Genomic DNA, 27591 nt, shown 5'->3' on the forward strand with positions numbered 1-27591 from the left:
GCTGATGGGTAGCGCAGCCACTGGGAGAAGCTCTCAATCAGCTCCCGGGAGATGAGCTGGGCACGGACCAGGACACTGCACAAAGAGCACAAGGGGCAACGCCCGGTCAAGTGGGAAGGCTGCAGGCTGCCACCGCGGACTTCCCCTCCTCCAGCACAGGCGCTGCTCTGCCCTGCACAGAGCTCCCTGAGCACGCAGGAAAGGGCCCCGGCAGCCGTTCCCCTGGGCGCAGCCACCGAGAGGAAGGCGACATGCTGCCCTGGGGCTCTCACCTCGTCAGGAGGCTCATGCCCTCGGCATGAGTGCAGGGGCTCTCCAGCATCGCCGACATTTTCTGCCTCCAGAACGGCGTCAGCCAGTCCTCAGCGCATTTGCTCAGCACTGACATTAGAGTTTCGCAGAAAGGCCTGGGGAAAGAGCAAGAGCCAGACAAGTCTCAGATCAGAGCAGTGTTCCGCAGGGGAAGACTTAGCAGAGCAAGAATGCTCAGCAGCTTTACGAGCCGCTTCTTCACTCATCCCAAGCTCCATCGAGGGAGAGGCAAAGAACCGCAGAGGCAACACTCTGTAGCCACCAAGTCTGTCTGTAAAGCTGGCCAAAAAAGCAACTGTCTTTTTTAGCCCTGGCAATGCCCCAAGCCGCTTACAGAAGGCCAAAAGCCAGGGCCCCCAGGATCAGTCGATGGCAGGCAGGAGAGAGCGCCCTGCGGCAAGGTGCCCTCTTGTGTTGTGGGGGGACTGATCTGAGCACTCGAACCTCCCCAGGGAGGCAGCACCGCCTGAGTGTAATGCTTGGTGCACGCTGACAGGCCGGGAATTACACCGGCAGAGCCTCCACGGCAGGAAAGCACAGCTGCCCATGGCCAGAGCTGGGCCACAAACCCTGCGAGGATGTGGCAGCTGTGCTTGTGCTCCCTGGCAGTCACCGCCCAGGAAGACCCTCAGCACACAGACATCTCTACCGCAAGGAAAACAAACTTTGCACAAGCCATCGTGCAATAATGACAGCCTGCCCGAGAGAAAAACAGAGAAAAGAAGCCCCCAAACAAACAGGGATGGGAGGAGAAAAGCAAATCTGCAGCCTTAAGTGGCCTCACGCCTAGGAAGCAGGACAGGAAACAAACAAACATGCTTGGCTAAGCCATTCAAGCCCCCCTTGCCCTGCCCCTCCTACTCCTGACCTGCACACGTTGCCCTCTTGCTGCTGATCCTCAGCGTGCCCTCTCCAGGGGCTGAGGGGCACAAACAGCATCTCTTCCCCCAGTGCCTTGCTGAGCTGCAGCAGGAGCCGAGGGAGGAGAGAGGGAAGCAAGCTCTGGACCCCCTCCTTGGACTGTACGGACACCATTTCTGAGATGACACAGGTGACCTGCAGGGAAATGAGACCACCCGAGAAGCACCCGTTAAACAAGAGCTTTGCCACCAGCCGCGGCCCGCTGGCTGCCTGCACGCCCCGTATCCGGGACAGCCTTGCAGCCTGGGAGCAGCGGCTGTCCCGGCCGTCCCGAACTGCTAACGCTGAGACACTGCAGCAGTGTCCTGGCAGTGTCCAGAGACGCTTGCAAAGGGCACCCAACGCCTCAACGCCTTGCCCTCGCACTGGGAGTGGGGGAGCAGACGCAAAGCCTCTGCCACTGAACGTACAGTCAAGGACTCCGCAGAAGGCTGGTGGGTGTGCAGCCTGCGACTGGACGAGCTGGGCTGGGAGCTGTCGTCTCCCACTCTCTTCAGCTTCCTCGATAAGCGCTTCAGCACACCGATGCCAATGCTGTCTCTCCCCAGAGTCCTCCACAGCTCCAGTGTGTTTCTGCCAAGAGATGTGCAACCGTGAGCCCGTATGTTCTGTCACCTGGGATGCCTTCACCTCACGCTTCTTCAGTAGCCGGGCTGAAGATGCCCGGTTCCTACCAGCGCTACAAGCACACCTCCGACAGTTGGGTGGAGGAGAAGGAGCTGCTGCTTCACTTGGATCGCCCTAGGGGAGGCAAGCTACGGCTCTCTGAGCCCAGCAGGAAAGGGAGTAGCGCATGTACATGTACCTGTCCACAGGCACAAACTTCTGGAGGATGACGTTAATCGTGAGCTCCTCGTGATGGCGGGCCAGGATCAGCACCGCATGGTGCACGAAGTACATGAACGAGGTCTCCCACATGGACTGTGTGCAGGTGTGCAGGATGGAGAGGATTCGTCGCACCTGAAAGAAGCAGGGGAGAAAGAACGTCTGGGCACGTCCTGGCTTCTACGGGAACATGGGCGTTCAGCCCATGAGCCACACCTGCTCCCTTGCCACGCTTTCACGCTCTAAGGCGAAATTTCACCCCTAGCACCCTGCCCAAGCCCTGCCTCTGCACCGAGTGCTTCTTTAGCACAGCAACGGCAAGATGTGTGGTGCGACAGCCAAAGCGAGAAAGCCCAAGGCATGGACAAAGGTCTCTTACGTCTGGACGAATGTCCTTTCCACATGTCTCCAGAAAGGTGAGCATCCAGTTGCCTGCAGCACGCACGCGGCTTCCTCTGGCACGCCGGAAGGGCTCCTTGATGGCACTCATGAAGTCTGCGGCCTGTTCTTTGGGGAAGTTTTTGCAGACGATCTGGAAAGTTGCAAGGAACAGGAGAGATCCCGTCATGGCTTTGCTCCAGCTCTTCAGGACATAATGCAAGCTTGAGGGCACCCTTTACCTCTGCGATTTGGATGGAGGTCTGGAGCTGCAGAGATGCGTCGCTGCGAGCACTCAGCCCCTCACACAAGCTCGCAGGGTCGTCTGTCTCCAAAACCCTGTTCGTGGCCTTGGCTGGAACGAGCACGGGGAGAAAAGGGGAGTCACACTTTGGGAAACTGAACTTCCCTTCCCAGCCTCTGCTGAAGGGGGACCAGGGGCCAGGGGAGTCAGTCTTGAACTCGGTGCAGCGGGATGTCCCTTGCCAGGTTCTGCCGCTGAGAAAGCCTGGGCTGCACAGAAAAGACCCTTCTTTTCCCTGGAGGTGCTTGTTTCAGGGGCTGCAGGCCTCTGCTGTCAGCAGCAGGGGTGGCCCTGAGTGCCCCCGGCTGCAGGAAACGCTGCTGGCAGGTGGCCCTGGGTGGCCCTCTGCCAGGATCCCTCCCCAGGTACCTGGGGAGGTGGAGGACGAACAGGGTGGGGACAGGACAGCAGCCGAGCACCTTGCCTCTCCTTTCCCTCCTGGTGGCAGGGCCCAGCCCCCGCGATCCTGGTAGGGCCAGGCGGGGCAGAGGGCCGGCAGGCGCCTGCTCTACTCACACTCACCTTGGATGTGGAGAAGGGAGCTGAGGCAGGCAGCGGCCAGCTGGCGGGAGCTGGTCGTGGGCTCACAGGTCAGAGGCCCCAGCAATCCCACCAAGGCGCCAAACGGCAGGTAGGCACCTCTTGTCTGCAGGGGCGAGAGGAAGAACAAGAGCTGTAGGTGGCCCCAGCACTCCCTTGTGTCTCCCACCCGCGCCCTGCTCAGGCCAGGACTGGGCAGAGGGGCCACCCCATAGCGCTGTGCTGGGGGACCCGACAGCCCGTGCACAGCTGGGCAGAGCTGCCCTGCCAGGCCCCCTTCCGGGTGGTTGGGGAGGGAGCAGGGGGCACACGGTGGGCATCCTTCCTCACCTGAAAAGCGACTCCATCTCTGCAGTCCTCCAGCAGCTGGGCGCAGACCTGCAGGGCCCTCTTGCACACCCATGGATTGTCCAAGGAGAGCCAGAACCACAGGACCTGGGGCAGAGCAGCTCTGTCTCCCAAGGGCCATCTTTCCCTTCCCACCATCCCTCTCCATTTCCCTCCCTTCCTGGCACTTTCCTTGAGGGTTCTGCCCTGCGGCACTGCCCCACTCTCTTCAGACACACCTGCTCCCACCCAGGAGTTTTCCCTGCAGCCAGCCAGCCAGGGGCCGCCTCTTGGCTTTCCCCCCTGCAGGGCCCACTTCTTTGCCTCCCCGAGCTCACAGTCACCTGGCATGGCAGCAGGAGGTTCCTGCTCCTCTGCTAATTCCCCAGGGGCCCCAGAACTCGCAGGGTCCCCACTGGTGACAGGAGGGATGCTTGCCCCATCACCCCATGGATACTCACGTCGACGATGTCTACCAAGTCGACAGGGCTTGGCTTTGTCTTGAGCAGGACTGCCATGAGCCGGCCCAGAGCCTTCGTGGCCATGTGCAGAGACTGAAAGCGCAGGAGAGGGACGGAGATGCAGGATCACGGCTGCTGCCAGCACACAGCTTGTGCTGGGGAGGGGTCCTGACCGAGAGGTGGGCAGGGAAGGGACAGCAAGTTACCTGGAGCTGCAGCACTGCCTGCTCTGTGTTCCCAATCTCCCCAATCTGCTCAGCCGCTGAAGGAAGTGGCAGGATGGCCCGGCAGCAGTCAGACAGCAGGCTGCAAATTTCCATGCTGCTGAAAGAGATCTCCAGCTTGCTGGCAAGGGGAAAAAGGAAGACGAGGAAAGAAAAAAATAAAGAAAAAGAGGAGTTACTAGCGCTCTCCAGAGAGGGTCAAATGGCATCTGGGCTTGTCCTCATCGACAGCCCCAAATCCAGCCAGCCTAGGCTGTGGCAGTGAGTGCTGCTCTTTGGGAACTCCCCGACAGGAGGAACGTCATCCCGCCTCACAGCCCCCGCCGCTCCTCGCTCTTACCTCCACTGCTCCAGGGCCAGAATCACCTTCAGGTGCAGTGACGTTGCCGGGAAGACCCAGACAGTCGTCTTCATCAAGTTCTGCAAGTCCCACCCAGAAATTTGCAAAGTGGGCATTGGGCACAGGAGAGCTCTTGCACCCTGCCCGGGGATGGGCACTACTGCCAGACACTGGGCACTCACCTGCAGGATCAGCAGCAGCTTGTGCTTCAGGACAGGATGGAAGCTGCCCAAGTTACCCACACCTTGGATGGCACGGCCGACCTCAAGGATGCTCTGCACCACGGCAAGATTTGTCTGCAAGTTCTGGGGCCCAAGAGAGAAGAAAACACTTGGAACTGGAGGAACTGGAGGAAGGGCCATGGGCTGCAAGAGGAACATGTGCACGCGGGGGCAATCTAGGGGAAGGGCTTGGATCTTCGTGCTGGGACAAACCATTCCTCGGGGGACCTTTAGAAAGAGACGGCCCGTCTCAGTGTGCCCTAGCACGGAGGGATTGGAGCTGGGGCACCCAGCATCCCTGCCCCTGCACGCCCCGAGCTCTCACCTGGCTGCTGGAGACGGAGAGCAGCAGGATGTTGCCCGCGATGTCTGCCTCCACGTCGGCGAGCAGCTGTTCCTTGGAGGCACGCAGTGCCATGCTGCTGTGGGCGAGCATGACAGCACTGCAAGTGGCCTCAGCTCTCCTGCTGGCCTGGGTCATCTGCGTTGCAAGAGATGCTGTGAGACGTCCGCCCGATGGCCCCCCACACCCCACGATGTCCCCTCCCCTGGGATCCCGAGGCAGGAGCTGCCCTGCCCCTGCACCAGCTTCTTCTTTCCCCGGGCACGTCCTGGCAGCTCCTCAAGCTGCTCCCCCAGCTCTCGGTGAGCTCTGGGGCCAGGAGCTGTTCCGAGCCTGCAGCTTGGGCGCTCGCACAGGGCTGGGCCAGAAGGGCACAGCCTCTGTCACGGTGCAGAAGTGAGAAGCAGGTGGAAGAAAGCCAGGGAGTGAAACCCCAAACACCTCACCTGCCTGCGTCTGGAAACCCTAAAGCTCCGGCCACTGCACAAGGTGGCAGCAAATGTTGTTAATGTCTCCAAGACCAGGCGGAAGTGGCTGTCGGCGGCTTGGCAGACGAGAGAAATGATTCCCTGCAACAAAAGACCGAGGGACAGTTGGCACAGGCCCAGGCGTTCAGTCATGGCCAGCCACAGTGGTGGGCAGCGATGAGGAGCTGGAAAAGGCCTGGATCAGGGCCGGGAGAAGCCCTTTCCCCCAGGGACAGAGCAGGGAAGCTCACCTGGGCCTCAGAGGGCTCCTCAGGTTGTGCTTTTGTCAGATGTTGCAGCAGGTTCTCTTGGACATGTGGGAGTTCCTGACAAGCTCCCAGCGTCGTCCCAAGAGCCTTGTACAGGAAAGCCTGCAAGGGAAAAAGCCGAGCCCGAGATGCAGCAACAGCCTGGCATGCTGCAAAGGGGCCAGAGCAGGACAGGCGCCAGCGCACGGGGAGCAGCCGAGCCCGGACAAAGGGATGGGCTTTAGCCAGCCCCGCTCAGCACGGAGGGAAAGGCCATGGGGGGCAAGGGCTGGGGAAGCAGCGCAGACAGCCCTCGCGGGCAGAGCACCGCCTGCAGCCCCAGCCCCAGCCCCAGCCCCGCATGTGGGCGGGGGCCCCGTGGCTGTGCTGCCAGGGGAGAGCCAGGCAGGGAACCAACCTTCTCCCCAGAGCTGCTGGGAGAGCTGTCCAGCCGCTGGCTCAGCGCACAGCTCAGGCGCTTGGTCCAGGCGTCGTCCCTGATGGTTTCCAGGGATACCCTCAGGAACTGCAGGAGAGAACAGGAGAGGAAGCGAATGCTTCTTGGCCTTTGACAAGCAGGAAGAGGCAGCGCCAAGGCACACGGCCACGCCAGAGTGGCATTCCATGAGAGCTGTGGCCCGTGTGAGAAGGGAGAGACTCCTCGAGGCAGGCAGGAGGAGGCGCGGGGTGCCTAGGAAACACCCCTGCCAGCTGGGGAAGGCCACCTCTATATGCTACGCCTCCCAAGGCTGCAGTACCTGAAGCAGACGGCGCTCCCACTCGGCAGAGTCTGGGATGTTCCCCTTTCCTCCTAGAAAGTCGGCAGAAGAAAAAAAAACTTGCTTGGGACCAAGCCACAAAAGAAGAGCTGCTCCAAAGCTGGCCTGGCCCAGGGAAGCTGGTGGCTGCACCCGCTACAGAGGCAGCCGTCCGTCCGTCCCTCCCCACAAGCACCACCCCAACAGGGCCATGGAGGTGCCACCAGGACCAGCATGCTGTCCAAGGGGACGGGAAGGGCCCCATCCATGCGCCGGGACGAATGGATCGCTGTGGGACCACTCCCCCCAGCTTCAGTGCTGGCTCCCTGGCAGGGAAACGGCAGCAGAACAAGCACCGGGCACCAGGCGGGGACTCCCCTTAGCCATGCTGGGAAGCTGACTTGCCATGCCCTCCCTCCCCCTCCCCACCAGCACTTTACCTTGGAGGTACTGCAGCAGCAGGGGAATCTCGGTGTTCCACGTGGCCCCCACAGCTCCGTGGATCCTGCTGTGGAGGCTCTGCATCACCACCAAGGCAGCAGCTTGGAGTTCGCTGCCCGCAAAAGGAGACCCCGCCACCACCTGAGTACAGAGAGCAGAGAAGCAGGGTCGCTTCTGCCGCACGAGCCGCGACTTCTCCCCTGAAGGAAGCAGCTCGGCGCTACCCCAGCTGCTCCCTCCCCAGGGCTCTTGGCAGCAGCCTCGAAAGCATCGCTGCCCCGGCCTCTCTGGATGTCGCTGCCCTGTCCTGAAAAAAACTCTTTTGTTCCCTGGGGGCCCCACTACTCACCAGCAGGCGAGCCAGCAAGTTCTGTGGAGTCAGCGTTGTCTCTGCGGGGAGAACGAAATGCTGGGTGAGATGCCGAGCCACACCGTGCCCTGCCACACTGACGTCCCTGCAGGACGCAGACACGGAGCTCAGCAGAGCTCACTGGGGGAGTTGCTACTCCTACCTTGCAACAGGGAGTTGAGGACGTCGGGATCCAGCTCTTGATGATCACGCCCTGCTGTTAGCTCATTTGTCTCAGCCAAGGCGCGGAGACAGTGCGAGAGGGGGATCAGCATGCCCGTGTACTTGGCTGGCATCACATACATCAGCAGCCTCGGCCACAGGAGCTGTAGGCAATGAGACAACTCAGCCCGTCAGCACTTCTGCCTCAGCTCAGAGCTGGGGAGGATGGTGTGCATCTCCCGGAGCACTTCAGAGCATGCTGTGGGAGAGCTTTCAGGTGTGCAAAGGGCTCTAGGAATAAATGGCCTGAAGAGAGGAGAGGAGCAGCAGCAGGACAGAGCAGGACTTACTTTGGCCATCCCTCTCACAGAGATGTCCAGGGACCCCAGGACGTCCATGCACAGCCCTTGGAGACCTCCTTCTTCCTGGGCTTCCTGGGCAGACAGGAGTCCTGCAGCCTGCAAGACAACATTGGGAACCCCCCGCTTGCTCTCAATTCCTGCCCCAGAAGGCTCAGGCGTGGCCCCAGCAGGCTCCCATGCCAGCCTCCTGGCAGCACATCTCCCCAGGGAAGATGCTGCATGCTGTCCTTACCCTTCTGCTCGAGCTCTGGCTGAACTCGCTGAAGATGTATCCCACAACGTCCCATGCTGAGCAGCTGTGGACATTGGCACTGAGCAGATCCCTGATGAAGTGCAGAACTGCCCTCCTCACCTGCCAGGGGTCAAGCATGGTTAGCACAGGGACATGGGGACCTGCCCATGCTGGCAGCGGCATCACCTCTCGCCGTCAGCCCTCCCTCCAGTAAACACGAAGGAGCGGGGCAATGGCTGTCTAGGTCAGAGCCCTTCTAGTCCAGCCTTGCCAGGCTCTGCCTCTGCCCTGAGGGAAAAGGTTTCTCTCCCACCCCGACCCCGATGGCACAGTCCCTTCCCAAAGCAGCTCACCCGGATGCTGGGGTCCCTGCACACACACTTGACAGCCTCCACCACCTGGGGCAGCTTCTCTGCCATCGCGGGCTCTGCAAGAGATGCAGTGAGGCATGCGTGGAGGCACAGCCCAGTGGGCGGAAGAGAGCCCTCCGAGCCCTGACCCCGCAGTACTGACCGTCACAGCGTGCCAGAGCACCGAGCAGACCCAGGGCTGCCACGCGCATGGCCTCCCTCTCGTGGCCCAGCTGGGACTCCAGGAACAGGATCGTCTCCTCTGGGCAGATCCGAGCTGTGGGGAGGAAATCCCATCCTGCATTAGCAAGCAGCTTACACCCAGTTCTGAGCTTTGGGAGAGAGCTGCCAGGACACCACGGGGCATCGCCACGTCTCCTCTCCTTACCTTGCAGCAGGATGCACTGGGTCAGCTCTGCCTTATGGTCCTGGCTGTGCTCTTTGCGGTCAGCAGTGAGCTGTGGGAACAAGGTCCATTGGAGAAAGCCCCGGCAGCATTGAGAGGGACCGAAAAGAAACAGCGCTGCCGGCTCTCATCTCCCTGGGCACTCGTGGCAAGAGGACCCCCAGCCAAAACCCAGCCCACCCCACAGTGGCCCCAGGGACACACGCACAGGTCTGGAGCACCCAGGAGCCACCCAGGAGCCACGGCTGAGCAGCATTCAAAGACTCTGGAGTCCTCCCGAGACTCAGCCAAGAGGGAATTGCTGTGGCTGTGTGGCTTCAGGCTCCCCTTACCTCGCTGCACACGACACTGCTGATGGCAAGACACTTGCCCTTGGGGATGGGGATGTGAACTTGCTCCAAGGCCTCCAGGAAATAAAGGAGGCTCTGCAAGAAAACAGGAGAGGAAGAAAGGCCCGAAGCCATGTCAAGCCACCTGCGAATGGAGAAACTGTGCACAGCAGCAGAGCTCCCCGTGCAAACAGCCCCCAGGGAGGTGGGAGCAAAGCCTCCCATCTCCCAGAGGTGGGCCCCACTGACTCTTGGCTCCCTCCTGGCCCCATCACGGTTGCTCTTCCCTTGCCTGAAGAGCCTCGGGAGCCTCGGATTGACCTCCCTGTTGCACGTTTCTCTAAGGGGAGCTCCCTGGCTCCTCCCTGCATGCCACAGATCTCTGAGCCCTCGTGCCACTTGCACAGACCCCACGTCCGTGCCAGGCCCTGTGCCACACCTCACCTTGGTCACCCTGGAGGAGTCTTGGACCATCCGATACTGGCGCAGGAGCCAGAGGAGCTGCTCCCAGACATGCTCCCGGTGCTCCTCCTTGTGCAGGAGGACACGCATCAAGGGAGTCATGGCCCCGATGACAGCTTGCTTGTCCTGGAGACGAACCGGGGAGGCCCAGCGTCAAAGGCTGAAGGTCTGCCCTGCCCACAGAGAGGACTTCCCCTTGCCCTTTTTCCCTCCCTCTCCCTCTGCCTCCCCCTTCCCATTCCCCTCTCCCTTCTGCCCTGCAGGAGATGGGCTTGCTCTGGAGGGCAGAGAGGTTTTCCCCACCCCTCACCCCCCGCCCTGCCTGCCCAAATGCCGTGGGCTTCAGCTGCTTCCCCACAGGGAGCCCCCAGCCTCAGGCACAGAGCCAGTGTGGGGCCTTTTGCAGCCAGCCCGCTGGGCACAGACAGAGGCACAGGCACAGGGGACATCCCTGCTGCCGTCCCCAGCTGGGAAAGCAGCACTTCTCACCTCTTCCTCCTGGCACTCCAGCCAGTTCCTTGCCACAGAGCAGAACACCTGGGAAAGGTTTTCGTAGAGCTGCTCCTTCTCCGTAGCAGGCAAGGAGCATCCTTTCCAGGTGCAGATGTAAACGTTGACCACTTTGGCCCACTGCTCCAGAGCTGCACAAAGAGAAGAGAAAAAGGAGCCTGGAGCAGGGAAGGGAGCAGCACCCCCGCCAGCCTGCTGGAAGCACAGGTCATTCAGATCAGGAGCAGATCTAGGTTCGAGGGCAAGTTGTGTGCTCCAGGTGTCTCAATGACAACGCCACGCCGTTTCTGTCCTCCACATGACACCTTCTCCTCACAGGCTCCAGCATTTTCCTCTGCAACCCCTGCCCTTCTCTTCCCCAGCTTTTGCCCATCAGGGCACATGAACCTGGTAGGAAAGCCCAGGAAGGCAGCAAAGGGACCCAGGAGTTCCCGGGCACCTTCACCTCCAGCCCACAGAAACCTTCACCCACCCTTTCCAGGTGCCCCCAATGCTTTGGGATGGCCCAGGGCTGGCAGCACTGTGGGCTCAGGCCTGCCATGCCCGCTCTGAGACCAGAGCGAGGTGCCAGGGGCTGCTCTGCCCCTGCCCCTGCCCAGGGTCCACTCACCACCGCAGGCAGCACGCAGGATCCGGCCGCTCCCTAACTGGCCCACCACGGTGCGCAGGCCCAACAGCACCACGCGCATGAAGGGGATGCACTGCAGGGCTGCGAAGAGAACGGAGAGTGGCCACGGTCAGAGCCCCCAGCCGGCACTGGCAGCGAGGGAGGAGGCGCTGCAGCCACAGTGCCCCCCAGCTCAGCACGGCTTGCGTGGAGAGGGGAAGGATCCCTTTCTATCCCAGCTCTCCCAGCCTGGCCCAAAGCGGGAGGGAGGATGGCGGTGCTGGACCGTACCGTTGGTGCTGAGAAGTTTGCCCACAGTGATGAGCACGAACTCCTTGGAGATCTTCCCTGGGGCATTCAGCTGGGCCAGGAGCTCGGCTAGCACAAAGCTGAAGTGGGAGCGGGCCAGAGCCACCAGGACGTCACTGGCAGCCATCTTCGTGTCTTCCGTCACGCCCTGAAAAAGAGGCTCAGGTGAATTGCCCCCCGGGAGACAGGCTGAGTGAGGTACTTGGACGGGCTGAACAGCTGCAGGTGCCGGAGCACTGGCACAGAGACACTGTGGGGGCTCCTCTGTGGAGATCTTCAGAAGCCGCCTGGCTACTGGGCTTCAGCTCGAATGGACTTTGTGTGCTGGAGGCACTGGGGAGATGGCCCCTACTCCCCCACAACATCCCTTGGGGACAGCTGTGCCTGGGGCTGGGCGGCTGCCACCTCTGCTCCCCTGGGGAAGGAAGGCGAGCAGCTCCCCAGCTGTTGCTCCCCGCCTCGCCCAGGCAGGCTTCTCCCCAGCCCCTTGATCCCTCAGGGCCACTCTGGTGGGCCCCAAGGCCAGAAAAACCTGTCTGTGCTGCTCCGCATTGCCCTCAAATGCCTGGCAGGCTGCTCTCATCGCCTTCCAAGAGCACCATCTCACCTGCTCAGCTGTCAGGTCACAGGACACCGCTGCTAGCAGCCGGTTGACCACACCACACTGCAGGCGGCTGTCATCTCCCCACAAGACGTTCTCCAGCTCGCAGTAGGTCTGCGCTCTGTCACCCTGGGAACAGACCAGCATAGGGATCAGTTGCACTTGCTTTGCTCCTCTTGCCAGCGCGCCGCCAGCTGTCCGCCCTCGCTCTGCAGAGCCTAGGGATGTGCTGCTGGGGCTGGGAAGCTGCAATAGGGACACAAAGCCCCTGGCCTCTGGGCTTGGGCACCCATGGGACCTTGGGATGGGGCCCGGGAAAATGACTGCTCCTTGAGAAGCTCCAGACTGGGCACTGCCCTGTGCCGGGGCTTCTGGACGAGAAAACCAAGAGGGCAGAGGTGCCGCCAGGCACAGGCTCCCCCTGCTCCCCCAGGGAACCCCGCTGCATCATGGTGGGGAGCCCCCAGCTCACCTCCTCGTCTTGCAGGCGCTCTAGCAGAGAAGTCGCAACAGTGGCAGAGGTCGGGGCTGCTTCAGGGACAGGCCCTGACACCCTGCCTCTGCCCTGGCGACGTCTACGTCTGGGCCAGCAGCCCACACCTGGAAGGAAGGAAAGAACAGAGCAGGTGTCATCGGTGCTGCTGGCTGCAGGGGGCTGGAGCTGGTAGGGACGAGTCTCTTGGCCACTTTGGAGAGAAATCTCCGCAGGAGACGCAGCCCCGAGCAGCCTGCTGGGAAGGGTCCTGCTTCAGCCCCCAACCTCCCTCGCGCTGCCCCTCACCGCTAAGGGCTCTCAGCCCCTCCATCGCAGCAGGATGTCCCCAGATAGACACAACGCTCTCTCTGGGTCCTCCTCCTACCAGCCCCACAAGCAACTGGGCCACAGCTGGCACCCGCGGCAGAGGGATATAGCAGGGAGACAGGAGGGATACACTGTGACCTCACCACCAGGGCCTGTTACCACACAGAGGGCTGGCCCTAGGTCATCGCTGAACTAGTAGACTTGAGGAGGAAACTTATGCACTGAAATACGTCATGGCAAACCTACTGTATCTTGGTCTGGTTGTCACCTTTCACCACTTCTCCCTTGGGGTCATAGAATCACACAATGTCCTGAGTTGGAAGGGACCCACAAGGATTGCTGAGTCCAACGCCTGAGTCTCCAAAGGACCACCCAAAAAATCAGACCCTGTGTCCAAGAGCATTGTTCAAGTCTGAAGGGAAATTTATATAAAAATGTTCTAGAAATAAATCATCAGAACTAGATTTCCATTCATCATCATACAAATTTTTATGGTCCAAAGAGAAGAGTGATAATAGTGATGCTCTAGCCTGGTAGAGAGCATATTCATCTGAGACATGTAGGTCCCAGGCTTTCCTTTAATGAATACTGAAGTGTTTTGCACAAAACGGAATGCCTTTGACAGAACAGATAGAAAGACTCCAAAGCTTTAAATACTGTTTCATACATTCTTCTCATCCTCAAGTATATGCTCAACCATGGATCACAACAACAACAAAATCAAGTCCTAATATTCTTGATACAGCCACAGTGGCGCCGCCAGCTCTGATGGGCTGAGAGGTGCCACCGGATGCCCGGATTGCCCCAGTGGAGTCCGCCCGGTCCGTTAGGAAACCGGCCAGAGCCATCCGGAACCATCCAGAACATGCCAGAACCGGCCGTGCAGGCTGTGCCCAGGGCAGCCCCAGCCTTGGATCCCTCAGGGCCGCTCCTGCAGCCCCCTGCAACCCAGCCCTCGCCCCCTGCCCCCAGCATGAGGTGGGAGGACGGGGCAGGGGGACGGGGCCAGGTCTCAGCCCAGAGGGGCCGAGCAGCGGTGGTGCGCTGGGCCCTGCCCCGCTCTCCCCTCGCCCAGCCTGGCTGCCGCCGCCGTCAGGCAGCTGAGGTGCTCCGTCCCCCCGGCATCGCCCGTGCTGGCTGCTCCCCTCCCAGCCTCGTCCTGCACAGGGATGGAAACGGTTCTGATCCCTTCCCATTCATGATGACTGGGGTGAGGCCGACCCAACCACAGTGCCCAGGTCTCCCTCTTGGACTGCCTTGCAGACAGTTAATTCCTGCTCAGTTACAGTAGCAAGACCTTATTTTACAGTGACAGTTTATCTAGTTAAAGAATGTTGTTTACTGGTGTATTCACAAATTAAAAAAGAAACTACACCAAGGTTTTTTGTTTGTTTGCTTGTTTTCAGGAATTTGCACTGCAACATCCATCTTAGGCACAGTAGTACTCTTACAATAGTGCAATAGAATCGCTTTTATTGTGTCCAATCTTTACTCATCTTCCTAAACACACTCATCTTTTTGACTGGGCACAAAAAGTACAGGATAAAAATAATTCAGTAAGGTATATAAGATCTGTTAAAGGAGCAGGTATCAGATGGCTGTCACACTTCACTTTCACTACTTCAGACATAATTACTGCTGCTTAATAGCTGATGGGCTGCAGTCAAATTTGCAGTCTAAATATTAAGAGTGGATGATGGCAGCAATAAATACCTGTCAGCAGCTGCTTTCATATACTAAAAAAAACAAAAACAAAAAAAAACAAAACCTGTTTATGTCTGGTCAGAGTGATAAAACCATATGAGAGTTCACAAATTAACTGACTGTAAAAGGATTTGTCAGGTCAGATCTGCTGGGCTTCTGAATTTATACATCATTTTGGAAAAAATATTTGCAGCTACAGATTTGTGACAGTTGTTACAGGACATCAAATCAGAGATTAGGAGAAGGTCAAGTGTAAGGTTTTTTATCTACATTTTATGCAACTGCCTCTACTTTTTGGACAGTGTATGTAGGACTTCCTAGTAAAGTACCTCACTTCTGCTGACAAGGCAAGGAAAAGCGTGCAGCTTTGGGTGATAAGTGCACCTCTTACATCATCAGCAGACACGTGTCACGTTAATGTATTTAAATGTCAGTAAGTATCGTTTTATATTTCTTCTGGCTTCTCTTGTCTTTCACTTCTAGCACTAGACATGTAAAAAGGGCCCAGCAATCCCCCCAAGGTGCCAACCCGCTAAGTTTGTAAGCATCAGCCTCAGTAAGTTTCTTATCAAACACGAACATTGGGAACAAATGCCGACTCCACACCACTGGGCCCTGGGGAACCCAAAACCCCATCTTGGGTACAGCTGGCGTGTGGTTACAGCCTGCCCTCATGGCGCTGCGGCCATGGGCTCCACCCACCCCACCACAGCGCTGCCAGCCCTGAGTGGCTGTGAGCTGCCTCCGGGTGCCCCGCTTGGCCCGGTGGACTCGGCCAGCCTGCTGGAACCGGCTGGAACCGGCCTGAGGCCATGCACAGACTGTAGAGCTCTGCCGCAACCAGTGCAGAGTGCAGTATAAGCCATATAAAAGCAGCATTAAACGCTATAATCATACACATAAACAGTACAAAGGCGGTGCACTGGGCCCTGCCCTGCTCTCCTCTCGCCCAGCCTGGCTGTGGCCGCCGTCAGGCAGCTGAGGCACTCTGCTATCTAATGGAGCCTCAATTCCTTCTTCTTCTTGCCAGGATATCAGCTAAAGGACAGAGCAAAGAGGCAAACACCAGAGCATCGCTCTACAGCCCTGGCTTCCAGCCCTGCCCTACAACTGGAACACATGCTTGGGGAGCCACTGTGCCAGGCTCTACAGATCATGACTTGATGGTCGCTACAGCTTTTTAAGGAACTCTTAGGCAGGCTGCATTGAAAAGCCCTGTGTCCTTGTCTACCCCATCTTTAGCCCACGGTACACAGCATGGTGGTGCTGTGGCTCAGCCTCTAGAGCAGGCCCTGGCAAGGATGAGCCAGCAAGCTGGTGCCTGGCTAGCTGCGGGGGCCAGGCTTGACTCACTGCCCACCATGCTGCCAGCACCTCCCCGGGACAGGGCAGCGAGCCAAGCTGAGCATCGCCCCGTGTGGGGCCCGGCCACTCTGCTAGTGCCCGTCCTGTGGTGCTTCTCCTGCACACAAGCCAAGCTCTGAGCAACCCTGTCTGCCCTGTACTGCAAAGGCAGCGCCCAGAGGAAAGAGAAAGCAGTGGCCCCTACAGCTGGAACCAGACAGAACTGGCCAGAGGCATCTGAAACCTGCTTGGACCAGAATTTCTTCTCTGCAATCTGGTAGATCATCTACCATTAAACACAGCATTTTATGTACAAATATATACAAGAAAATGCAATCATGTCCAAAACAGCTGGTGTGAATTCCTGTTCCTAACCCACTCCATGTGCAACAGGTCACATTTCAGCCACTGACAGCTTACAGGACTGCCCCTGGCTGACATCTTTATCTTTGTCCTCGCCACTGACAATACGAGCTAAGAGAGAGGTTCTCTGAGCAAGTAACAGACAGTCAAACATTCTTTATATATTCTACTGGAATAAATCAAATAAGAGGTTGTAAAGTAGTGGACAAGCAGAATGGTAGTTCTTGTGCTGATTTTCTGCGAAGCAGCCCTCTGCAAACTGCTGCACACATCTATACTGAAAATGTGACAAGAACATAAAAGTGACCCAAGAAACTTAAAAATGAAAAGAAAAGAACACAGGAAAAGATGGACTGGCCCCAGCTGCTGAGGGTCCCCTTTGAAGCACAGGTCTCAGGGGGCTCTTACACCATGGAGAATACTTGTCCCTCCCAGCATGGAGAAGCAGCATTTACAACAGAGAGGGCTGGGCTGTAATGCCCAGTGAGCTGTAGGGAAGGTTCTGAGCAGAGAAAAAGGGCCAGGTCCTCCTGCCATCTGGCAGGGAAGAGAAGGAGCCCCAGGGTCTCCCTCACTGCAGGGTTTGGGAGTACTTGCTGCCGGGGAGGAGCCAGGAACTGCCAGAGCTAAAGCCATCAGTCCTTAAGACATCTGAGATCTGGGGCCCATGGGGGATTAGCAGAGGAGCAGGAACCTCCTGCTGCAATGCCAGGTGACTGCGACCTCAAGGAGGCAAAGAAGTAGACTCTGAAGAGGGGAAAGCCAAGAGGCAGCCCCTGGCCAGCTGGAGCAAGGAGATGGCTACAGGAAAAAGCTCTTGGGTGGGGGCAGGTGTGTCTGAAGAGAGTGTGGGCCTCCCATAGATGCTGCTGGCCTGTGTGGCAGGGGGAGAGGCAGCTGCAGGGAGCAGAGGCCTGCAGCCCCTGAAACAAGCACCTCCAGGGAAAAGAAGGGTCTTTTCTGTGCAGCCCAGGCTTTCTCAGCGGCAGAACCTGGCAAGGGACATCCCGCTGCACCGAGTTCAAGACTGACTCCCCTGGCCCCTGGTCCCCCTTCAGCAGAGGCTGGGAAGGGAAGTTCAGTTTCCCAAAGTGTGACTCCCCTTTTCTCCCCGTGCTCGTTCCAGCCAAGGCCACGAACAGGGTTTTGGAGACAGACGACCCTGCGAGCTTGTGTGAGGGGCTGAGTGCTCGCAGCGACGCATCTCTGCAGCTCCAGACCTCCATCCAAATTGCAGAGGTAAAGAGTGCCCTCAAGCTTGCATTATGTCCTGAAGAGCTGGAGCGAAGCCATGACGGGATCTCTCCTGTTCCTTGCAACTTTCCAGATCGTCTGCAAAAACTTCCCCAAAGAACAGGCCGCAGACTTCATGAGTGCCATCAAGGAGCCCTTCCGGCGTGCCAGAGGAAGCCGCGTGCGTGCTGCAGGCAACTGGATGCTCACCTTTCTGGAGACATGTGGAAAGGACATTCGTCCAGACGTAAGAGACCTTTGTCCATGCCTTGGACTTTCTCGCTTTGGCTGTCGCACCACACATCTTGCCGTTGCTGTGCTAAAGAAGCACTCGGTGCAGAGGCAGGGCTTGGGCAGGGTGCTAGGGGTGAAATTTCGCCTTAGAGCGTGAAAGCGTGGCAAGGGAGCAGGTGTGGCTCATGGGCTGAACGCCCATGTTCCCGTAGAAGCCAGGACGTGCCCAGACGTTCTTTCTCCCCTGCTTCTTTCAGGTGCGACGAATCCTCTCCATCCTGCACACCTGCACACAGTCCATGTGGGAGACCTCGTTCATGTACTTCGTGCACCATGCGGTGCTGATCCTGGCCCGCCATCACGAGGAGCTCACGATTAACGTCATCCTCCAGAAGTTTGTGCCTGTGGACAGGTACATGTACATGCGCTACTCCCTTTCCTGCTGGGCTCAGAGAGCCGTAGCTTGCCTCCCCTAGGGCGATCCAAGTGAAGCAGCAGCTCCTTCTCCTCCACCCAACTGTCGGAGGTGTGCTTGTAGCGCTGGTAGGAACCGGGCATCTTCAGCCCGGCTACTGAAGAAGCGTGAGGTGAAGGCATCCCAGGTGACAGAACATACGGGCTCACGGTTGCACATCTCTTGGCAGAAACACACTGGAGCTGTGGAGGACTCTGGGGAGAGACAGCATTGGCATCGGTGTGCTGAAGCGCTTATCGAGGAAGCTGAAGAGAGTGGGAGACGACAGCTCCCAGCCCAGCTCGTCCAGTCGCAGGCTGCACACCCACCAGCCTTCTGCGGAGTCCTTGACTGTACGTTCAGTGGCAGAGGCTTTGCATCTGCTCTCCCACTCCCAGTGCAAGGGCAAGGCGTTAGGTGCCCTTTGGAAATGTAAGGGTTGCCCTTTGCAGTTGCCAGCGTAAGCGCCCTTGCAGCTTGCTCCCAAAGCCACTGAAAGCTACAAGGCGTTCTGCCACTCCTGCCTGCTCAGCAGCTGCCGGGCATCTCTGCAGATCCCCCCTAAAAGTGTTCCAGCGAGCCTTCCGCTGTGCTGCCCAGGGCAGTCTTACCAGCATTGCTGGCAGGAGCATCTCAGGCCTCTGGGCCCTTTTTCTGGCCATGTGCCTTCGCGCCTGCCTTTGCTTCCCAGAGCTGCTGCTCCCCTGGGAGTGGACAGTGGGGAGCAAGCCAATGGATCCAGCCACCAGGCATCAGGAGTCTATGCTGCAGAGCATGTTCATGTACTTCCTGCACCATGTGGTGCTGATCCTGGCCCGCTATCACGAGCAGCTCACAATTTTTGGAGTCTTTATACACTTAAGGCTTAATTTTTCTTGATGGATAACTTGGATTAAAGTTAGGAATGGATTTGAAAAATTACCCTAGAATACTGTGGTTATGTGCTACAGAATTGCCACAATGGCTTATCTTAAACCATTTTCAAAAATGGGCCATGTTAAACCAGATGTGGCACCTGGAACAACAGATTAAACCAGATGTTATCCTGGAACAACAGTGTTCACAGATGAATTATTTACAGACTGCTGTTCTGGAAAAGCTATTCTTGAGTAAGTATTCCTGAGAAACTCACATATAGACAAGATTTTCTGCTGATGTTCTTCATAATTCACTCATCACTCACAAAATTTAGTGTAACAGCAGTCAGGAAGCAGGGGTGAAAAGAACCACAAACCTCACTTGATATGCTATGTGGGTTGTTCTTCTTGCAAGCAGCTTAGATGTTCCTTTACGGCCATTAAAATTTTATTAAAATGCATGTGAGACATCCATTATAAACCAGTAAAAAAAAATCAATTGATATTCCATATCAATTGAGAGTTATTTATCCACCTCTCCCTCCCAGTCACACACACACACACCAAGAAAAAAGACCCCCCAAAAATTAGTAATTTAGGAAGGAAAGGAAAATATTTTCATACTGTACTGAAAAATTGATTGAGCGGTTAATTTTGGATCTAGATCTTCTGCCTAGAAATCCAGCCAGTTCCAAACAGTGCTGGCTTAGCTCCTTGACACTGTGGTGCTAATGACTTTTCCTGACACTGCATACTTTGAAGGCAAAGTGTATGGCCTTCACACAATAGTTCCGGGAAGAATGAGAATAACCCATAAATATTTTAAGTGTAGTGATAGTAAGGAAGAATAACCTTTTAGAATAAATACAGTGGTGTGACTGGAGTGAATAGGAAGAAATTAAGGAAAGGTAGAAGATAGGTGGACTGCCATGAGAAAACTCCTGTTCATATTTTGGGAAATCACAAGTTCACAAGAGAAGTAGGGGAAAATGCTCTCACTGTGATCTTTTCATGCTGGCTTATGCTGGTCTGTAGTCACATGCGACCCTGCTATAGCATTGACTGAGCGTAGACTATCTGTGAAGTACCTCAAGATTTAGTTTACCCATGAGGTTTGTTTGCTTCAGTTACATGCTGGAAAACTGACACAGAGTGAATTTTTCAAATGTGTAAAATGTAAAGAAGTGAACAAGCATAAAATGAAGTCTTAAAATAATAATTATTCCTGACTGCAGCTTTAAAGACATTACTATTTTGTTTGTGGTCAGTTCTAGCTGCTTTAGCTTCTCAGCTCCCCACAGGACTTTTTACTGCAGTACCTTTGCAAAATTGCGTTTCTTTCCTGATGAGTGTGCAGAATTAGTGTATCTGTGTAATTCTTGCAGTTCAGCTCAGCAGGCTTTTGCCTAGTAGCAGATTTCAAGGGAACTTCCTATTGGTCTCCTCTAGAAGCAATTGATTAGTAGTTTTGTTTTAAACAAAATATTTTTCCAAAATATTTTCTCCTTAAATAAGCTTTTTATAGCTTGTAACCACTTAAATCTTCTGTAAATTATATTTTGGGAAGAAAATCACTCTTTTTTCAATACTAGGAAGTTAGTATGTGCTGATCTCAGCCAGTAGAGCCAAAGGTGTCTATGAAACATGCCAGGTGGATAAGCTGCTTTGCTATTAATGATGAATCATCACTTGTTTGCATTTATTTCACTCATCTCTTAAAATTGTAACCCTGAAAGTCTGAGAAGAAATAAATTAGGTTTTAAAAATTACTCTCCACCTTTCTGACAGCTTCTAAGATTGTACTGCAAAACTTAATCCTTCCTTAAAGAAGGAGCACAATTTTTGCAGCACCCTTGGTATTACAGCACATAATTTTAGGTGGTGTTCTCCAGGAAGAAGCTGTGAATCAAATTCTCCCATAGACATTAATCTGCTTCTACAGTTTACTTGCAAGCCCAGGAAATGTTACAAACTTTGTCCGCTGAAACAGCACAGACCTTTAACAGAACAACATGAATTATAACATGAATGACCAAGAATCCTCTCTGTCTTTGAAATCACTGTTTTCTTCTCATATGATATTAGACAAATTGACATTTCAAACAAGTGCAAAATATCTTGATACTACATGTACAGGGGATTGGAAACATTTGGAATACATCACATCAACTCTGTTAACAAATTAGGTCCTAGTCACATTTTTGTTTCTGTTTTTTTTTTTATTTTTATTTTTTTATTTTTTTTAGGTATATCAGTGTATACGTGTATAAATCTGCTTAGTATTAGTACGTCTAGATTGTTGAGTTACACAAGCAGAAAACTTTCTTTTAACTCACACTTAAATCGCTGCTACTAGTTCTGTCTAGAATAACACCTAAACTTTAAATTTTATCAGTTTTCTATGGGCATTAGCAAAGATTACTGGCAACTGGTCATCTGCTACAAATATATATGCATTTAATCATAAGAGCTTAGTACTGATAACTACAAAGAAATCCTTTGTTAACTCTGCCCTTAGTACATTTCTGTAGATATTGCCAAAATACACCTAGTGAAAATATGTGCTTATCTGCAGACAGCTTTACAAATTTCTATAAACTTTTTTTTTTTTTTTTTTTTTTTTTGTATTGTTTGTATTCCTGCCCTCTGGGTTGTAAACTATCTGCAAAAACATGTGTTAATAAATCCTTGCACTTTCCCTCTAGATAAATAAACTTATTCGAACTTGCTTATTTTAGAAGTCTGGAGTAGTTCTAATTAAATTGTAATTCCTGTTTTTCATACATTATTATATTTACTTTACTTTTGAATTCAATTCTTGAACACCATTTATCCAGACAAAACATTAAGCTTAATTTTGAAACAGGACTGTAAATGTTAAAGAGCATTAATCATTGGGTTAACTATAGGAAAAGGTTAAATTTCTGGGGCAATGAACATGAACAGAGTTAGTTTGGCAATGAGTACTTTCAAAAATCTATGCCATGCACTTAATTTCCAGCAATTTTCAATAGGGGTTGGTTTCCCATAATTTGCAGATGTCAAAAGATCAAGATCATTTAATATATGTAAATGATATATTTAGTAGCTTCAGCATTTCAATGTTGAAGTAGCATTGAAAACAATGCTACCATGCAATGCTTCCCTGCAAATGCAGGGAAGTTGCAGCAAGTTTTAGAAATTAACACATCCTTCATCGAGGGTCTGTGGCATGGATTTAAGGTCTAGCTAGCATAGGCACCTAAGGTTTCAATGACTTCTTTGAGATAAGTACTTTTACAAGTATAAGGAAATGAACAGTCTACTCTGACTAAGTAGGGTATTTAAATTTCCTGTAATGAATTAAAGCAGATGGGAGAGCAGTAAAATGAATTAGAAAAAAGCCCAGCAGATTGTAGATGAAAAAGATGTAATTATGTACAAGTCCATTTTTTGAACTAGCAGCTGACAGTCATATTGACTGAAGTGATCAAGAGTATCAGAAAAACAAATACCTTTCAGTGCACATGAATAGGAATGACTGTGGAAGTACCTAGGGAGAGTTCAGAAGAAAATGTACTTAAATAAAATTTGGAATCAACCAAAATTCACAGGGGGCAAGAGATATCCCTTGGGGCCACAACACACACAACTGGTTATGTTGCTATTTGAGAGCAAGTGGATGTTCTAGATGTTTCAGACCACACTTGTTTGTTGTTGTGGTTTTTTTTGTTTGTTTGTTTGTTTGTTTTTTTCTTTCAGAAAGAGATGGATAAGCTTTTCCTACACTATAGCAATTAATCTCTAGGAAATAAGGAGCTTTCCACAGAGGTCCTGGTGCTTTTGTCCAGTTGTGGCAGATGTGGAGCAAAAAAAATGACATGGAGCAGTTTTTGCTAGACAGTCATCCCTGTCTAGCAACTACTTCAACTTCTCAGGCTAAACACTGTAACATTTTCCCTCCCATATAAAACATCACCATTTGTTTAACCAATTGCTGCTTTCCTCTCTAAAGGTGCAGGTTTTTGTATTATTTTTTTTCAAGGAGGGATCTTCTAAGGGGAGGAAGCAGTACCAACTAAAAGTGCTCTGCTGTGAGAACCCACTCTCAACTGGCATTTGAATTAGTGGTATGGTGCAGATAAAAAGAAAGAAACAAACAAACAAAAAATCACAGTTTAAATCAGTAAATTTGCACTGAAAATTCTTTGGTCCTTTTGGACTTATATCTAAAATTCTATAGTTCAACACAATGCTTGACCACCCATATAAGCTTCACAAATTTAGATGGTATGGTCTAATTATAAATAAGGGTATCAGCTGCTCCTTGAGGATCCTCCATTAGTCCATCTTTTGCATATTTAAGCTTCATTCAACCATCCAGATAAGTTATTGTACCCAAGCACATCATGAAGTATAGTTTCTGTAGTGTCATTAATGTGTAACAAATATAAGAAACAATTCTTTGCACAGATCCTAAACATACCAAAATAAAATAGTCTCCTGATATTTTACAAAACTTTCCTAACTGTTGATTTCAACAGCTACAGTGCTTTAATGGGAGATGCTAGGAATTTGAAATCCAACAATTTTCTCATCCCTGGTCACAGAAGTGCTTTCAGGTAATTTCGTGAGGCAACGACGGGGACACAGGCTCTATCTTAAAGACCACTAGCCTAGAAGCTATATTGCACACTAGCTTGGAAAATACACATTACAGCAGATTAACTGTTAGAACTCCCTGCTGTGAACACTCCTAGTTTAATCTAAGGAAGATTACATAGTTGGTTGTTTTTTGTTTGCCTTTTTTTTTTTTTTTTTTTTTTTTTTTTTTAATTGGAAACCATGGAGAGAGCATATCTACACCATTTAGCAGAATACAACATAGACAGCCTGCAGCTACCTCTCTCAAACCGGTACATCCACATGACCTTATGGAGAGCTATGAACCCAATTAATCTAAAAGGAGTGCAGCTACTACATCAGCTTCACGGCAATGCAGCTCTGACATAACCACAGTGCTTCAGTTTCTGAAACTAGCATGGGTACTTCTGCATCACTGTGGGCATGTGCTCTGAAATTGTCTATGCAAGCACCTAGTATAAAGAGAGTACTCAGAACAAATTACAGAGATGAATATACAGCTTATTTTACTTGCAGTAATTCCTCTCTCTAGGCAAGACCTGTTATGCCACCAGCTATGCTTAAATCCTGATTTGGATTAAACAGCCCTGCAATTGAGTGCAGCAATCTGAAAAACTTCTATCACCAGCAAAGAGTAATGTAGTATGGACAAAGATTTGGGAGATTTTAGCATTTTTCAAGCTTTAGAGGAGTTGGAGTTCATTCCCTCTCCTTCCCGTCCCCACCCATATAAGACCAATAACACACAGGAGCAGGCTGGTAGCTTTTAAGTGTAGGCTACTTTGTTACCTAATTCTAGTTCATATAGTTAAAGGGGTCATAATCCCAAATTAAGACAGTGAGTTAAGAAAGACTTGATAATTCCACATTTTCTTCAACTTTATTGTTTAATCACAACTTCGAGTCAGGAAGCAGGGCCTGGAAGGTGTCCACGTGGGAAAAATATACATCATACTTTACAAAGCACTTCACAGAACCCATAAGGTTCTGTGCAGCAAGAATGAATTCTCACATCAGCATAGCCAAGAGAAATCTGTTAAACTTCTCGGAACATACACAGCTGATTGAGCTGAGTAAACAACAGTGTCATGAAGTTACTTCAAAGCTAAGTGGGAACTTCAGAAGAAACCACACAAAAACTGAGGGATTTGCATTTTATTTGAGGAAACTTGCTCATTCGGTTTTTTTAATGTGAACAGTAAGACATCTTAAGTATCTCATACCATTTATAATAACAGTGAAGGTAAAGATATGTGAGTTTTACATCTCTTCAGAGTTAATATTTTTCTACAGTGAGACTGGTTGTGTTTTATTAATGTGCTTTCAAAATGAAAACCAGCAAGTACCCTTAGCCACACCACGAATATACCTTGTGAGTATCACAAGGCTGTCATAGCAGAGCACAGGCCTGAGTGCTGGAAGGTGCTCAGAATATGGAATTCTGTCACTATCCAGTTAAATATAAAATTGCAGTTTAATTCACCGTCACTGAGCAACCCTTGCTTCTGAAGGGTGCTGACTTTTTCAAGGCCTCTGTTTCTACATCTCTGGTTCAGAAGAGGACAAAATCTACCTAAACACGGTTCTATTGATCAGCAATAGGGTCAGGTTTAGAGATGATAAAAGCAGAATCCTTGAGAGTCTTTGAGAATTCCCACTCCTCTTTATTTCCCCCGTCCTAAGAGAGATGATGCAGTTCAAATAGCCCCCTTAAAATTGGTGGCAGTAATACATACCCACCTATTCTTTATTTCAAGTAAAAAATACTGAGTGCAAAAAAATATATATTTCTCGCTAGCACTGCCTTTCATTTCCTCCAGGTTGAAAACATGCAAAAAGTGCATGTAATTGCCATCAAGAATCCAAGCCATCCACAGCACTTTACAGCAGTTTCCAATTAAATAAGGATACATATGCAAAAGAGAGAGCAGTGCAAGCTGCAACAAGAAGAGGAAGGGAGGAAGGGAGTGACTAGTGAGACAGGGAAATGAGTTTCCAAAACGCTGTATTATTTTTGCAGGTTTTCAGCATGAGAGGTTATTTGGGCTTAGTCAGTATTAATGCATGGAGAGAGCCAAGGTTCATGGCCAAGCGCTTAGTTTTGCTATTTCTGGTATTACCAAGAAAAGATATTAAAATGCTTCACAAAGGCTATTGCTTTCCTCACAGAAATCAAGTTGTCCATCTTAAAACTCTTTTCATGCAGCAGTAAACTGAGGCTGAGCATCCTAAGACCAGCATGCTCTAAATTCCTATAAAATGCTTAGTATGATTAACACAGTTTCAGAATCAACAGCAAGAGGCTTCTGTGCCAGGAGCTAGAGGAAAAAGGCTTGAGCTCATGAGCACAAAATGCCCCTATTTAATTGTTTCTACATTCAGGAAAACAGATTCTATAAATAAATGAAATGACATCAATGAATTATATCCATCTTCTCCTTATAAGTGAAGCAAGCCTGAATGTTGTGCTGCTTGGGTCAACAAAGTATAATAGTAATGTTTTTTGTAACACCTTCTATTTCACATTACAGCCCCTGAGAAACTAAACCCATCACAGTCAGTGCCAGCAATACAGGAGCCTTGCAATCACAACTAAAGAGGTGTGAGTCCAAAGAAAAATGACTGCAAGTTTGTTTTGTTTGGCTTAAGTATGGTTCGCTATTAAAAAAGAACAAGTCTATCCCTGCAAGTTCAGTAACACCTTTGTAAAATGCACAGCACAAACATTAGCAAAGGGATCTTGAATACAAAGTACAGTCCAGAAGATGACACTGCATTACATTTCAGAAAAATAACATTAGTGTTCAAGAGCAGATGCCTAACTGTTCTTTACTTCGTTTCTTAAAAAACTAAGCTAAGCTTATAAATATATAAATAAATAAATCATAGTGAGCACAGACATAACAGTACTGGAAGTTAAATACACTTAAGTGGTATCTGAACTTAGCAAGGACTTACTGTTGAACTCCAGAGGTCTTAATCAAGAAAAAGAGCTTCCTAGAGCAGGTTTTCCTTTCCCATGGTGCAGTATTTACAGAGGATTGAAGTTATTCAGGTGACCTTGGTTACCATGAGGCTATTCAGACCTGCCACTTGAGGCAAAATGTTATCATTACCTTTGGGGACTGGAGCAATTACAATCAATTTGCTGTGTTGATTGGCTAGTGACCTAATCTTCAACTTCTTAATCTGCAATGCAGAGAAAACTCTGAATGAAGGGAGTGAAGTGCCATAAAGTGATCTGCCATTCAAAGAAATATAGCTACATCATTGCTGAAAACTCCATTTAATAACCATTTGAAGTTTTAGAGACCCTGCTAATTCTCTCTATTGCTTTCATCTATTGTGACCCTTTAGGAGACCAAGCTTCAGGGTCCCCTAAAGGAGTGAATAATGTTATTAGTGGTAGTCATTTAGAGCTACTCATATGAAGATCACGAATTATTTCAAAGTAAACCTTCTTCTGGCTGTAGCCTTACTTAAACCATTCTGTACCACTATAATTTCTTTGATTTATGTGGAGTGACTGCAGTTTGACAGCTAGCTTCATGAAGTAGCAAGCAAAAATACCTTTTCATTGATAAAGTATTTTAAAAATAAAGCCGCACATCAGTCAGAATTAGACTCTTGGAAGCTGCAGATGTTTATATGTGATTTATTACTTAACCACATCTGGCCAAATGAACTTCCTCTGTAATGACTTCTGTGTTCTAGATTCCTCTGCAAACCATTTTTCAGAAGGAAATGTGCATTTGAGCTGACAATTTTCATGTCAGGTCTCATTCAACTGCAAATTACCATAGCTGAATTATATAACCACTGAAAGCAGGCTTTAACGAAAACTGCAGTCTTCAACTCTGGCAATGCTGCTGAATGTGACTGTAATTACTGCTACTCCAGCACTTAGACTCCCCTAATGCCCTGTGTCTATTGCCAATAACATATTATGGATTACCAACCTAGTTGGTTGCTGTTAAATATATAGTCTGTCTAGTATTTGAATTAACAACCTGGAGACAACTGACTGCAGATATGTCATGTCAATACAACACCTATGGGAATAATAAGAAAAAAGTACAAATTGAAAAAAATAATGCAAAAGATATGCATAGGTATCTCAGGATTTTTTTCATCTTGTTTAATAAAGTATATTTGAATCAAGACGAGAGAATCTGGAAGGAAAGGAAT

General features: G+C 51.6%; 1 protein-coding gene across 1 annotated transcript; it reads right to left on the bottom strand.

The window, feature by feature from the left end:
• Positions 1-1511: 1511 nt before the first annotated feature.
• On the bottom strand, positions 1512-13439 carry LOC116488576 (maestro heat-like repeat-containing protein family member 2B). Its single transcript, XM_032186232.1, has 29 exons — positions 13335-13439; positions 11796-12035; positions 11171-11336; positions 10883-10981; positions 10252-10403; positions 9745-9888; positions 9304-9396; positions 8954-9023; positions 8729-8842; positions 8569-8642; positions 8216-8335; positions 7972-8079; positions 7623-7785; positions 7460-7500; positions 7110-7251; positions 6670-6722; positions 6330-6437; positions 5915-6034; positions 5643-5765; positions 5179-5334; positions 4815-4937; positions 4633-4712; positions 4275-4413; positions 3611-3715; positions 3263-3386; positions 2679-2791; positions 2438-2590; positions 2039-2193; positions 1512-1806 (listed from the first exon to the last, which is right to left on the bottom strand). Exons 1-29 carry the CDS (start codon positions 13437-13439, stop codon positions 1512-1514), a joined length of 3678 nt encoding a protein of 1225 aa, XP_032042123.1.
• Between the last annotated feature and the right edge of the window lie 14152 nt (positions 13440-27591).

This window comes from Aythya fuligula, chromosome 4 (genome assembly GCF_009819795.1).
Source record: "Aythya fuligula isolate bAytFul2 chromosome 4, bAytFul2.pri, whole genome shotgun sequence".
Lineage (NCBI taxonomy): Eukaryota > Metazoa > Chordata > Aves > Anseriformes > Anatidae > Aythya > Aythya fuligula.